Source organism: Rattus norvegicus, chromosome 9 (genome assembly GCF_021556685.1).
Source record: "Rattus norvegicus strain SHRSP/BbbUtx chromosome 9, alternate assembly SHRSP_T2T, whole genome shotgun sequence".
In the NCBI taxonomy this organism is placed as follows: Eukaryota; Metazoa; Chordata; class Mammalia; order Rodentia; family Muridae; genus Rattus; species Rattus norvegicus.
This window is the reverse complement of record NC_141542.1, coordinates 41,940,300-41,955,271: the sequence shown is the minus strand read 5'-3', so window position 1 is coordinate 41,955,271 and position 14,972 is coordinate 41,940,300. Positions and strand designations below refer to the sequence as shown.

At 41.5% G+C, this 14,972-nt stretch overlaps 1 protein-coding gene and 1 pseudogene across 4 annotated transcripts in view; one reads left to right on the top strand and one right to left on the bottom strand.

The window, feature by feature from the left end:
* Positions 1-14,972, top strand: part of Col19a1 (collagen type XIX alpha 1 chain) — a 348,475-nt gene that overhangs the window by 241,662 nt on the left and 91,841 nt on the right. For 3 of the 4 annotated variants that reach the window (XM_087567044.1, XM_087567042.1, NM_001421322.1), the window contains 1 exon segment: positions 12,804-12,857. The exons of the other annotated variant lie outside the window; for it this stretch is intronic. In XM_087567044.1, the coding sequence (XP_087423170.1) occupies positions 12,804-12,857 (54 nt within the window). 4 annotated transcript variants of the gene reach the window in all.
* Positions 7,404-7,951, bottom strand: LOC103690510 (ADP-ribosylation factor-like protein 3 pseudogene; annotated as a pseudogene).

Genomic DNA, 14,972 nt, shown 5'->3' with positions numbered 1-14,972 from the left:
AGCTATGGGCTCAGGCAGGGCCTGTATTGAAACCTACCTAATTCTTTCCCCTGGCTACATGTGAGAAATTTATTTAATTCTACACTACAAATAAAACAAGGAGAGAACCATTCATTGGGCTATTGAAACAGTTCATGCAATAATAAATACAACTAGATTGTGGTTTTAATGTAGCTTTTTGACAGCCTACCTTTCCAGTATTGAAAGGTGGTGGCTTGGAGAGATGGTGAAACTTTGCTTTCAAATTCTTAGTTTAATCAAAATCTCTTGGCCTTTAACCTTATTAGCAGATAAAGGCAAACTTTGCCAGCATGTGGCCAGCTTACTACCTTGGCTTTCTGCCTTCTCCCAAGTGAGAACACAAGAAGGGTCTCATCAGACCAGAGGACCAAGCCTTAGTGCTCCACTCCCCAGCCCCAAGAATTATGGGAAAACAAATCTATTGTGTATAAATTACCCTGAGTGTATTAGAATGGGATGCCTTTCATACTGGATTCTGTCATTGTTTAATTGTGTAAGTTTGGAGGGGGAAAATACAGTTGGTTTTCCCATCTGCCAAGTGGGGAATATAAAAATACCCACTTCACAGAGCTGTCAATCATGAGCTCAGATTAGATTACTGCCTTTGCAATCACACTACCTAAAAAACAGAAGGTACAGATACTTATAGAATTACCATGAATTACGAAACATGAATCTTTAGACTCACACAATCCTAGGCTAGTGAGATGGCTCAGCAGTTAAGGGTACTAGCTGTTCTTCCCTAGGTCCTGAGTTCGACTCCCAGCATAGTGGTTCATGATCATCTATAAAGGGACTTAATGCCCTCCTCAGGCAGACAGAGCTCTCATACATTAACAGAAAGAAAAAGAAAAGAACCAGAGAGTAGGTAGAATGTATGAATAAAAAGGCACTACTCCCAGCACCCCTCAAATAAGGCTTAATATGAAGTAACTAGCCACATTACTAGGGTGTCACACTAGAATCTCAAACGTGAACACTCAGTGAGTCTTCTGGTCCCAGAAATCCTGTCTTCATATTTGAGTTTCTAGGATTCATTCTTTGGCTTTGTTTTGTTATATACGTATGCATACACATGAGTGTGTGTGTGTGTGTGTGTGTGTGTGTGTGTGTGCGCGCACACACACATGCGCGCGCATGCACTCATGCGTACTTGCTTGCACTCACATATACACGCACATGCATAAGTGTGGGAAAGCCGCTGTCAGAATCTCCTCCCTCACTATAATGTGCAGAAGATGTGGGCTCAATAAAATGGTCCATTGTAAATGTGGAACCATTTAATTTACAGAATCAGATCTCAAGAGACAGTGGAAAATTCTATTGAGAACAAGTATTAAACAAATGAAAGGAATGGTGTTCCGTTTTGTATTCACTTAATGTCGTCTATTTTTGAGTGCCTTCATGTATGTCTGTGTACCATGTGCCTACTTGGTGCCTGCAGAGGTCAGAAGAGGGCATGGGATTGCCCTGGAACTGGAGCGTTGTGAAAACCACCATGTGGGTACTGGGAATCAAGGCTGGGTCCTCTGGAAGGACAGCAAAGACTCTAAACCACTGAGCCACCGTCCCTTTAGCCCTGAAGGATCTGTGTTTTCTAAAAACAAAACAATGCTTTCTCAAATCATTTCTACCTAAAGAGCCTTATTGATTTTTTTTTCCCCTCAGAGTTATGGTACAATTTCATAGGTTGTAATCCTAGTCAAACCCCCACCCGTGAACTCTCTCCTACTTAACCAGGTTTCCCTATAGCCTTTCTTCCAATTGACTTTCCAAGTTCTTAGATTAATCTAAATATGTGGGACCTGTCTTTTGTAACTACAGAAGCAGCAAACTCTTTGCTCTTTCTGTGACCATGTATAAGCGAAGCCAACATGAGCAAGCCGGAGCTTGGCTTTTCCCGTAAATATTTTCTTTTAACAGCAATGATTTAATAAATTCAGACAGTATCTGGTATTGGGGGATGAGGGCATGCATTGGGAAGCTTCTCTATGCCATAACTAGCATTACGATGTTGTAAAAATTGAAATTCTGTCCTTAAAGAGATTTCATCCTAGCCAACTCTAGATCGATACATAAGCCACTTTATTTGATGTATAAATGTGTGGCATTAAATCCTGCAGAATGAATCCTAAGCGAACACATATATGAGAGAAAAAATATCCATTTAACATTAGCTTTTCTGATCCCTGTTGCCACTCCTATGTCTGAAGTCTAAGGCTTCCTAATGAAAAATTTTAAATATCACGGGAAAAATAATTTCTACTCTGCTTTTCTTACTAGCCATGCACAGGGTGGAAATGATCAATGAAATATGAACCCAAATAACTGACCAATAAAACACTATTTATTCTTAAAGTAAAGCTAATTTTACTATATTTCGGAGAGTATTTTTTTTAGCACAAAATTCTTCACAGAAGTTTTTGATATTCCAAAGGTCAATACTGTAGGTACTTGGAAATCCCCAAGGCCAAAGACAGTCACGTGTTATTCAAAAGACCTATTCGTGTGTCCTAGGGGAACCTCCTTATACTACTGGGAGGTTGACATACGTGGCATTGAGATAGGGTAAGGATGTTCAGTCAGCAAAGTTATGAGGCAGGAAAGGATGTTTTTAACATAAATGAGAATGCTTCAGAAGCCAGGAGCAGTGAATGAGTAGAACTTGCTGAACCACCGAGATCTTGATTCAGTGCTTAGAATAGCCTAAATCTAAATCAAGCACTAGGACATATGTAGACAAAGTTCATGACAAAAGTAGTGGGTATAGGGTGGGACACAATAGTCCTCTGAGCTGTGTATACTAGATGAGCTGGTTGAAAAGTGAGAGTATGGCTAAGCAAAAAAAAAAGTTTAAATTTTAACAGTGGATTCACCCTACCTTTCAGACACCAAGAATGCATAAGTCCAAACTGAAATCTATCACAAGAACGTTTTTTGTTGTTGTTGTTGTTTTTCATATTTCTTATTTACATTTCCCGGCCAACATCCCCCAGCCCCTCCCCTTCTTTAAGGGTGTTCCCCTCCCCATCCTCCCCCCATTACCACCCTCCCCCCAACAATCACGTTCACTGGGGGTTCAGTCTTGGTAGGACCAAGGGCTTCCCCTTCCACTGGTGATCTTACTAGGCTATTCATTGCTACCTATGAGGTTGGAGCCCAGGGTCAGTCCATGTATAGTCTTTGGGTAGTGGCTTAGTCCTGGAAGCTCTGGTTGGTTGGCATTGTTGTTCATATGGGGTCTCAAGCCCCTTCAAGCTCTTTCAGTCCTTTCTGATTCCTTCAATGGGGGTCCTATTCTCAGTTCAGTGGTTTGCTGCTGGCATTCGCCTCTGTATTTGCTGTATTCTGGCTGTGTCTCTCAGGAGCGATCTACATCCGGTTCCTGTCGGCCTGTACTTCTTTGCTTCATCCATCTTATCTAGTTTGGTGGCTGTATATGTCTGGGCCACATGTGGGGCAGGCTCTGAATGGGTGTTCTTTCTGTCTCTGTTTTAATCTTTGTCTCTCTCTTCCCTGCCAAGGGTATTCTTGTTCCCCTTTTAAAGAAGGAGTGAAGCACTCACATTTTGATCATCCGTCTTGAGTTTCATTTGTTCTAGGCATCTAGGGTAATTCAAGCATTTGGGCTAATAGCCACTTATCAATGAGTGCATACCATGTGTGTTTTTCTGTGATTGGGTTACCTCACTCAGGATGATATTTTCCAGTTCCGACCATTTGCCTACGAATTTCATAAAGGCATTGTTTTTGATAGCTGAGTAATATTCCATTGTGTAGATGTACCACATTTTCTGTATCCATTCCTCTGTTGAAGGGCATCTGGGTTCTTTCCAGCTTCTGGCTATTATAAAGAAGGCTGCTGTGAACAGAATATCACAAGGATGTTAATAGGATTTCTTCTACTTAATCATTTAACTATTAACACGGTCCTTAACTTCACAGTGTGCATCTGATGCGACTGTAATATGCATTGTGGTCTTTCTGCTTTCGTTTCCAACAAGAATTTAGCCAAAGACTCCTTAAACTTAAAAGCTACTGAACCTGCTGCTGAGGGTCTGAACTTCCCAAATCGAAGGTGGCTCTGATTCCCTTTATCAAGCAGGTGCGGCTTTGCAACTTCAGCAGCTCTCAGTTTATAGCCCGCCCAACTCCGTACACATCATTTCATCCAAACAGTGGAGTTCCACACAGGTGCATCTCCCTGGAGTTTATTAGCCATTAAAAGCCGCCTTATAATTCTGTACTGCTCACATTAACTCTAATGACTTGTATCTTCTGGTGCAAGCCAATCCAACAATCCAAGTAAAGAACCAGAGCTCCACAAAAAAAAGAAATACGTCACTTACAGCCATGGTTCAACTACAGTCAAGTTGTTGGTCACTGTTGTAGGCAAGATGCTCTAATATTCTTCCTATTGGAGACTTCATTCAGTTTACCTAGAACTTTTATATAGATTAAGCAATGGTGGCATGCCCTCTATGACTGCTCTCCCCTCTTCACTGAGGGTGGCTTACTCAAGGTCTTCTCAATCAGTTCTAAAAATGCAAGTCTATAAGAGAAAAAAGAAAGAAAGAAAACCGACCTCTCAAGGGCCCTGGGGCTCCTGTGTTGCTGTCATGTTTTTAACTTCTCCATTTTTAGAATTGACTGATGCTCTATAGGACGAGGGCCCTTGCTAAACTTGAAACATATCTGGAAAAGGCTCAAGGATTGGTTTGTTTCTAATCATTCATCAGGATGCTCTTAGTACATACATACTTAGAGTTTATCCATTGTTATTATCCTCCGCTTCATTTGAAGTTGCTTTTTTTTTGCTTCTTTGCTATTTCTTTTTTATTAATTTTATTTTCTAGGTTATTTTATTTATTTACATTTCAAATATTAGCCCCCTTCCCAGTTAAGCCCCCTATCCCATCCCCCAGATCCCTGCTTCTATGAGGGTGCACCCTCATCATGCCACCCCCTCCCATCTCAGTGCCCTACCATTCCCCTACACTAGGGCATCAAGCCTTCCCGGGACCAAGGGCCTCTCCTCTCATTGATGCCCAACAAAACCATCCTTTGCTACATATGCAGCTAGAGCCATGGGTCCCTCCATGTGTACTCTCTGTGATGGTTTAGTCCCCTGGGGGGTGGGTCTGGTTGGTTGACACTGTTGCTCTTAATGTTTCAAATTAATTAGGCAAGTCATTTCTACACCAGCTGAAGTCAGTGTCCACGTGTTCTTCCTAACCTGTGCCAGCGTTTGCTTTCAGACTTCCTCAGCTGTCTGAGCGCGCTTATGTAAAGTATTGCTGTACCAGTAGTCTGCCAGCTGTAAATCTCTATCCCTCAATCCTTGAATTTATGGTGCCCAAAGTACTCCGCTGACTAAGAAGTTAGAAGGAAAATGTCACCATAAATGCCCATCACCTGATTAAATGGTAGAGCTTAACACTTCAGATCAAACCCACTTGGAACACTATTTTGTAGACTTGACATTTTACGAGAAGAATATGTGAAAATGCAGGAGTCGCTGTTGTAGATGTGTTGATCTTTTGGGTATCTGAATAATTGTCCGCACTTTTCCATTGGCGTGTGGCCCTGGACAGTGGGCTGAGTACTTGTACTGCTTTACAAGGAGCAGCCACACAGCCATCTGTCCCTTACCACTCTACTCCCAAGAGTAAGCTCAACGAGTTCAGAGTTCTGGATCCAGAATGTTCTGTGCCTACAAGTTATAGCCATCTTCAGTGGGCAGAGAACCATCTACAAAGAGGCATACCCAGTTCTCTCTGACCTTTCATGTCGGCGTCCTGTAGATTTTGCTACTCTGTTGGCACCACCGTTCTTGTTCTAATGCTTGTTTTTGCCTTGCCTTCCAGAGTTGCTTTGAAGTCCCTCCCCTCACACATGTACATAACTTGTATTGATCAACCACTTTCTCCCAGCATCCACCAGGGTGCATTTTGAATGCAATTATATTCTGAAATGTTCAGGTGTACCCTTTCATGAATGCATGAAGATAGATGTGAGATGCAAAAAACAGCTAATTCTCAAAGATATAGTAATAATAGTAATAGTAATAATAATAATAATAATAATAATAATAATCAAATAAATAGGAGCTCTCCTAAGTAAGCAATAGGGTTATATTTAAAAGCAAAGTAATATGTCCTTCTATCATGCCAACACAGAGCTGGTTTGTGAGAAGTGCTAACTACAAGTTTTGTTTTATGTATGTATGTATGTATGTATGTATGCCATATGTATGTGTGTATGTTGTATATATGTATGTTTTATGTATGTATGTAAGTTGCATGTATGGTATGAGTAAACCATAGAGACTCATCACCATCTTTCGCCCTCTAGGGCAACATTTAATAAAAGGTCGATGGCAGTTAATACAAGCATGGTTTTAGGCAGAGAGCTGATCTCTGTATTTGCTACAGATATTGGAGGTTCAGGGCAATTGGACAAGAGAAACAAAGGATATGACTAATAAAGGAAGAGGTCATAAAATCATGTTTGCACACAATGGGAGCTACAGAACAAAAGGCCCTAGAGAATTAGGAAACTCTTGAAACTGGTAATCACATTTCATCAAAGTAGCAGGATATGAAGTCAACATACAAAACCAGTCACTCGTCTATTTTCCAAGAACAAGCATGTTGAGAAAGAAATCAGGAAAATAGGCTCAACCACAATAGCCTCAAGGAAACGAAAATACCCAGGAGTAAATGTAATCAAGGAAGTGAAAGACCTCTATAGCTAACGTTTTGAAATGCTGAAGAGAGACACTGAAGAAGTCAGTGGAAGTTGCAAAGTCATGTGTTCCATTTTCCAGGCATCTCCAATTCTGGGTTCTCCACTACAACATAAGTTGTGCCTTCACCAATAGCCTCCTGGCCTCTCTCTCCAGGCACCCTGACCCTGCCAAGTGGTGCCAAGCCTCAGTTTCCCTCCATTATCCCTCTGATCTGTAGCTTTCATACTGTCAAATCCAGTACCACCCAACTCTTTCATAATGCCAAGTAAGCTGCCCGATAAGAAATGCAGCTTTAGCCTCCCCCAGACCAAAGCTTGCTTGCTGACCCTGGGGAAACACCTCCCAGGAGACATTGCCTTACTGATGCTGGTCTCTTGTTCCAGACATCAGCATCGGCTGTCCCAGTGAAGCAAAGTTTTCATTTCCACAAATCCCACCTCCAGAGGAAATAATAAAATTTCTTTATTTGCAAAATGATACTGAATCTTGGAGATCAGTGAAAATCCACTGGAGTGGGAATTCTTTTTAAACCACTATCCCCTCTCTTCACACAGCTGTGAGATAGAAAATCAGCAAGGTTGCGTTTGTAGGGCTGAATTCAGCCCCCAAAGCTCCTCTGTTTGTCTAGATTTCATTTCTTGTTGACACTGACATTTATGCAGACCCTGTTTGTGCCGACCTGGAGGCCCTTGTCTGTGATAGCTGAGCAGAACTGGATCTTCCAGACTGGGTCCGGGAGGGTGTATGGGTCCAGCCCTTCTGCAGTCTCAGAGGCCAGTGATGCTGTGAACAGATCCTGCTTCTTAGCAAACGCAAATACTGGTACACAACTTACTTTCCTCCCTCAAGTAATTCCATTAGTTCTTGACCCGTCAAATCTTTTTCTGTCTGAACTGCCGATTACAAATAGAAGAATATTGATATTTGCAAGGTAACTCCTCCAGCATGGTCTGATTTTCCTCTCTGTCCGCCAATGTCCCAGACATTGAGTTGAAAATTTGTGACTGTACACTTTTGATGCTAAAGCCGTGTGTAGGTGTGATGCGGCTGCTGTCTTCAGATGCAAGGTGCTGTAGCAGAGTAAGTGAAGCCCAGGTGAAGGAGTCTCACCTCCTGGGCTGGTTCACTTTTCAATTCCTGCAGAATAGAGAGCAAGTCTATACTCAAGGAGTCCCTCATTGGCCTCCTCCCTCTGCCTCCGCCCCCTGCCTCTGCCCCCGCCTCCGCCGCCCCCCGTCTCCGCCCCCGTCTCCGCCCCCGTCTCCGCCCCCGTCTCCGCCCCCGTCTCCGCCCCCGCCTCCGCCCCCGCCTCCGCCCCCGCCTCTGTCCCGGTCTGTCACTTCCTCCTCTTCTACTTCCATTTCCTCCTTCTCTCCTCTTCTTCCTCCCCCTCCTCCTCCTACCCCCCCTATTTCCAGGGGTAACGTCCACAGATTCTTAATTCACATACCACTTTTTGAGAGCCTCTTAAAGTTCCTTCTAAAAGTTACGAAGCCAGACCTCCACTTCCTTTGCTTCAGCATTATCTTCCAAGCTCCCTGGACAACAGCTTGTTAAACTCTCCTCACTCACCGACTTTTCTAGCCCAGAGTTTCCAATGTAACCACAATCCAAAAGGCAAAAAGAAAAGAAAGAACAAAAACAAAAACAGAAAACCATGGCTAGGTCTATCACACCAATATCTCAGATTCCTGGTAGAAATTTTTGTTCTAGTTTGCTTTCTTTCTTTTTTTTTAATTAATTATTTTATTTATTTACATTTCAAGGGTATTCTCCTTCCCGGTCGGTCTCCCCTCCACAACTCCTCCATCCCTACCCCCTCCCCTTTGCCTCTAAGAGGGTGCTCCCCTACCTACCAACTCACTCCAAGCTCACCTTTCCAGAACCCTCCTTCCCAGGGGCAACAAACGTCCACAGGACCAAGGGTCTCCCCTCCCATTGATGCCAGATAAGGCCATCCTCTGCTACATATTCAGCTGGAGTCACGGAGACACCCATGTAAACTCTTTGGTTGGCGGCTTAGTCCCTGAGGGGTCCAGTTAGTTCAGACTGTGGTTCTTCCTATGGAGTTGCAAACCCCTTCAGCTCCTTCAGTCCTTCCCACAACTCTTCTCCTAGAGTCCCTGGAATCAGTCCGATGGTTGGCAGTGGGTATCTGCATCTGTATTAGTCAGGTGCTGTCAGAGCCTCTCAGAGGACAGCCATACCAGGCTCTTGTCTGCAAGCACCTCTTGGCATCAGCAGTGGTGTCAGGGTTTGGTGTCTGTGGATGGGATGAATCCCGAGGTGGAACATCTCTGGATGGCCTTTCCTTCAGTCTCTGCTCCAGGTTTTTTTTGTTTGTTTGTTTGTTTGTTTGGGTATTTTATTTTATTTTATTTTATTTTTGTCCCTGTGTTTCCTTTAGACAGGAATAATTCTGGGTAAAAATTTGAGATGGGTGGGTGGCCCCATCCCTCCACTGGGGGCCATGTCTATCTACTAGAGGTGGTCTCTTCAGGTTCTGCCTCCCCACTGTTGGGTATTTCAGCTAATGTCATCCTCTTTTGAGTCCCGGGAGCCTCTCACACTTTCTAGTGGTTCCCCCCATTTCCCAGCCCCCACTGTTACATATTTTTATCCATTCTCCTGGCTCTCTGGACTTATCTCCTGTCTTCTCCCATATCTGATCCTGCTCCCCTTTTTTTCTCCTCCCTCCCTTTTCCCATCCAGGTCCCTCCTCCCTCCTTCTGTCTCCCGTGATTATTTTTTTCTGCTCTAAGGGGAATTGAAACATCCATACTTTGGCCTTCCTTCTTGTTAAGGAATAACATATTCTTCATATGAACTGTGACTTGTATCTTGGGTATTCCTAGCTTTGGGGCAAATATCCACTTATCAGTGAGTACATACCATATGTGTCTTTTGTGTCTGTGCTACCTCATTCAGGATGATATTTTCTAGTTCCATGCCTTTGCCTACAAAATTTATGAAGTTGTCATTTTTAATAGCTGATCGATATTCCATTTTGTAAATGTACAACATTTTCTATATCCATTCTTTCCCTGAGGGACATCTGGGCTATTTCTAGCTTCTGGCTATTATAAATAAGGCTGCTGTGAACATAGTAGAGCATGTGTCCATGTTATATGTTGGGGCATCTTTTGGGTATAAGCCCAGTACTGATATAGCTGGGTATTCTGATAGAAATATTTCCAAATTTCTGAGAAACCACCAGATTGATTTCCAAAGCAGTTGTACCAGTCTGCAATCCCACCAGCAGTGGAGTGTTCCTCTTTCTCCACATCCTTGCCAGCATCTGCTGTCGCCTGAGTTTTTGATCTTAGCCATTCTAATTGGGGTGAGGTGGAATCTCAGTCATTTTGATTTGCATTTTCCTCATGACTAAGGATGTTGAACATTTCTTTAGGTGCTTCTTGGCCGTTAGAGATTCCTCAGTTGAGAATTCTTTGTTTAGCTCTGTACCTGATTTTTAAATGGGTTATTTGGTTCTCTGTAGTCTAACTCCTAGAGTTGTTTTTTTTTTTTTATTTTGGATATTAGCTCTGTACTGGATGTAGGGTTGGTAAAGAAGATCTTTTCCCAATCTGTTGGTTGCCATTTTGTCCTATTGACAGTGTCCTTTGCCTTATAGGAGCATTTCAGTTACATGTGGTCCCATTTGTCAGTTGTTGATCATAGAATCTGAGCCATTGGTATTCTGTTCAGGAAATTTTCCCCAGTGCCAGTGTGTTCGAGGCTCTTTCCCATTTTCTCGTCTACTAGATTCACTGTGTCTGGTTTTATGTGGAGATCTTTGATCCACTTGGACTTGAGCTATGTACAAGAAGATAAAAATGGATCAATTTGCATTCTTCTACATGCTGACTGCCAGTTAGACCCACACCATTTGTTGAAAATTATGTCTTTTTTCCACAGGATGGTTTTGGCTTCTTTGTCCAAGATCAAGTGACCATAGATGTATGGTTCATTTCTGGGTCTTCAAGTCTATTCCATTGATCTACCTGCCTGTCTCTGTGCCAATACCATGCAGCTTTTATTACTATTGCTCTGTAGTACAGCTTGAGACCAGGGATGGTGGTTCTCCCCAGAAGTTCTTTTATTGTTAAGAATTGTTTTTGCCTAAGGACAATACTGCTCACAGTGGGTTGATTCTTTCTATATCAATCAACAACTAAGAAAGTGCCCTCGAAGACATGTCCACAGGTCAATCTGATCAAGTCACTTCCTCAGCTGAGGGTCCCTCTTACCAGATGCATTTTTTTTTGTCTAATAATGCTTTGTTTGGGACATTTTATTTATCTTACTGGTCTTTTGCTGTGTATTATGGTTTCTGATTGAGAGTTTTTATGGAATTTGTGTGTGCGTGCGTGTGTGTGTGTGTGTGTGTGTGTGTGTGTCTTCTGCTTTATTCTATTTTTTTTAATTTGGTTGAATGTTTTGTATTTTCTAAAGAGAGAAGGCATGGATATAAAGAGTCTTACCATTAACACACACACAGACACACAGACACATAGACACACACACACACACACACACACACACACACACACACACTGAATACTTGACACCTAGACCCCCTAGTGCCTCAACTAACTGTTAATCCTGCCACCCACAGTGTTGAATTCCTCCTTGCTTCATATATATCTTCAGAAAGATCAGTGTGTATGGGCTAACTTGCCTCCTAGGTTTTGAGAATAAGTTATTAACTTACACATATTGGCTTGAAAATCTACAACCACCCTCATTTGATGGTTGCTTCCCTCATTGTTTCATCTAATGGACCTAGAATATTTTACTCAAGGCTGGATGTATATAATGTCATGAAAATTCGCTCCTGACATTAGCTCCTTTTTAAATTATTTATTTCAGCAAGGTAACAGCACCGTTTGTCTTTCTGATCACAGCTGGCTCCATTACGTGCAGGTCCCATTACTTTCTCAAGAATTGCACCAACTTGCTCCAAGGCATTTATCACCCTGTCCTCTAATCTTTTATGTTTCTTGGCACAGTGCTAATATGTCATATTAAAATAATCTCCAATCACAAGCCAGGCATAGGAAATACCTGGTGTAAATGTTAACCAGCATTAAGTAGGCCCACACTCCTAAGATGTTACCTACATCGGAGTGTAGCTAGAAATTGTTCCTTAAATGTTTTTCTTCACATTTCAATACTTAAATTCCCTTTTTAAAGATAATCTTTGTGCAATGGAGCCCTTTAATTGGTTAAGTCATCCAATTACTTCTTAAGTTAAAAAAAAGGGGGGGGAACTTTGTCTCTTTAGTATTTTCTCCCCTCCTAGACTTTGAGATCTAGATGATCTATATACAATATGTCTGAGATAGATGAATCTACCTTGGCTTAAGCTCCTTCATAAAATAATGCTAAACTTGGTGTTTATTATGACTTTATTCCAAAATGTAACCCTTAGAGAGCTCTTATCTCCACCCTTCCTGGAAGTTCTAGAAATGAACAGCTACCTTACTTCTTGTTTACCACCCAGATCAAGCCAGACAATAAAAACAGCCAGTTTTATAGCATTTTAGAAGTGAGTTTTTTACATGTCTCTTCCTGGTCTAAAAATTCACGTGTATTCCCATTTTGAACAACATTTATTAGTGTAAAGCAATAGGAAAATTATACTTCTCCATATCTTATGTTAACAGTGTGTGGGGTAGCAAGCATTTCTACAACACACTGGTTACGTTCTGTTGTACAAAAATCACAGAAAATAAGCTGAAGTTACAAAGTCCTCCCAAGAATAGTCTTGTGGGTGGAATGGAACCCCTTTTAATAAAGATCTTGATGAGAGTTGAGCTTGCAAATGTCTCCTGTTGCCACTTGGGTCTGCACTTTGGCTCCATGTAAGACATAACCTAGAAAAACAAAAGCTTTGGGAACTCCGATTATGTGTTGATAGCCATGAAACTCCCTATTGATTAGAATGTCTAACAAAATAGACTCTGAGCGTATCATTTATAGCACGCATTGTTTTGAGAACTGTGTTTGGTTTTGCTTTTCCATTCAGGGACCTCCTGGGTTACAGGGACTACAACAGCCTTTTGGTGGATACTTCAACAAGGTATGGCTTCTTTATTCCCACGGCTTGTGTGCGTAGATTTTAACATCATTAAGTTTTTAGCAAGAAAGCATTATTAGATCCTTACATCTCAGGCCTTGGGACAGGGTCACATGTGCTCAAAACATCTTCCCATACTGAACACTGTGTTTTCAAATTCAAATTTAAAAAAATCCTAGGCATATTGTAAAGTAAGTGTTTAGCTCCATAGTTTTTTGTAAGTGGTAACTCACAGTTTGATGATGGAGGACCAAAAGAAATAATTTGTTATCTGAAGCTCTAAGTGACTCCACAGCTGGCAGATTCCTCAAAACCAGTAGATGCTATGTCAAGGTTTCAGGCACATGTTCATACCCCACAGATCATGATGATGATGATGATGATGATGATGATGATGATGATGATGATGATGATGATGATGATGTGGAACTGTCTCAGTGGCAAGAGTAATCCCTAATTATTCCTAAGAATAATTCTAATCATTATAATAATTCTGGTAACTAGATGCACAGGACTCCAATATAGGGATGACCTCATTGGTGGGTTCATTGTTCAAGAACAACATATGGGGTCTGATCACATAGGGGAAACCAGTGCCATTTTGTCCTTCATTGCCCAAAATGACAGCAGTTGGGGGCCTTTCAATACCTGCCAGTTCGTCATTGATACCTTGTGCCACAGAAAAAGCTAGAGACTTGTATTTTTTTTTCTTGAGTTCGTTTCCCATAGATTTCTGTAGCCAATATTGTATCTTTGTTCACATAGTCCAAAAGCCTGTATTCCGAAGTAAGGTGTTTTGTTTTTTTTTAATTTTAAGGACTTATTTAATTTTCCTTTATGAATGTGTGTGTGTGTGTGTGTGTGTGTGTGTGTGTGTGTGTGACTTGTGTGTCTGATATCCAAAGAGGCCAAAGAGGTGTCAGACATTTTGAAACCAGTTACAATATCCAGTGAGTGTGAGTCACACAGTATAGGCTCTGGGAACTGAAATGGGATCCTCTACAAGCACAAGTGCCATTAACCACTGAGCCACCTCCCACATCCCAGCCCGATAGCTGGTGCTCAAAAGCACATTTTTATTTAATCTTAAGACAAAATAATTAATTTAAAATCTTAATTCTTTGTCCACTTAAACTTCAATTAAACAGCATAAAGCCTAGAAGATCCATAATTAGTAAATTTAAAACAAAACATGTAAATATTTTATTGCTCTTGCCAAATTAAGATTATGATCCTGTTTTGAACCTTTTTGTTTGTTTAGATTTTTTATGGGAGTGCTGTGTTAGCATGGTTACGATATGTTTCCTGATTCTTTATTAAATAAAGAAATCCCTACTAGCTTTAAAAAAAATCTTAGAAGTTGGCAAGTTTTTAAAAGCTAAGCTTGAAGTGTGTCTAAATTGAATCAATATAAGGGCATTAGTTATGACATATACTGTTATGAAATAGGACTTGTAATAAAAGCTTCAAAATAATGAGAATAACTTGAATCTGATGTCACGAGTCAGCTAGAAATGTTTAAACACTATACGATATTACTCTCGCCATCAGTACGAAATGTACCATGTCAGTACTCAACTACTTAAATCTCTGCTAGCCCTTGCAGAACTTTTAAAGCTTGTATCTTTACAGGTCTCCCAACACTACTTCTATATATACTTTTCCTTACCAACGAGTCAGTTTTTCCTTAAATGAAAATATATGGACCCTTCGTATTTGAGAGTCTGAAGTTGGAAGGGTCGCACTTCAGACTTTAAGGTTACACTTGCTGTAATGGGAACTGAGCTCAGGAGCCAAGTGGGGACTTCTGTGAGTTGCACGCCAGTACCTGTGACTTATCTATTGCCTCTCCTGAGAAAACCCCAGTTACTGTCATCTCTAGTACAAAACAGAGCCTCACATTAGTTCGTGTGTGCCCCAAAAATGGCTTTGGAGCCAAAAGACACTAGGGTAAAGAGGGGGAGCCGCGGCTTATTTCTCCCCTCAATAATACAATAGAACCACTTGGCTCAGAAGTGTTCGCATCTACAGTATCTGATGGAAGGTAGCGGAGCCAACAGTTTATTGTTTCCTCCTGAGAGTGGACGAGCCTCCTACACCGAGGTCCCATGAGGATCT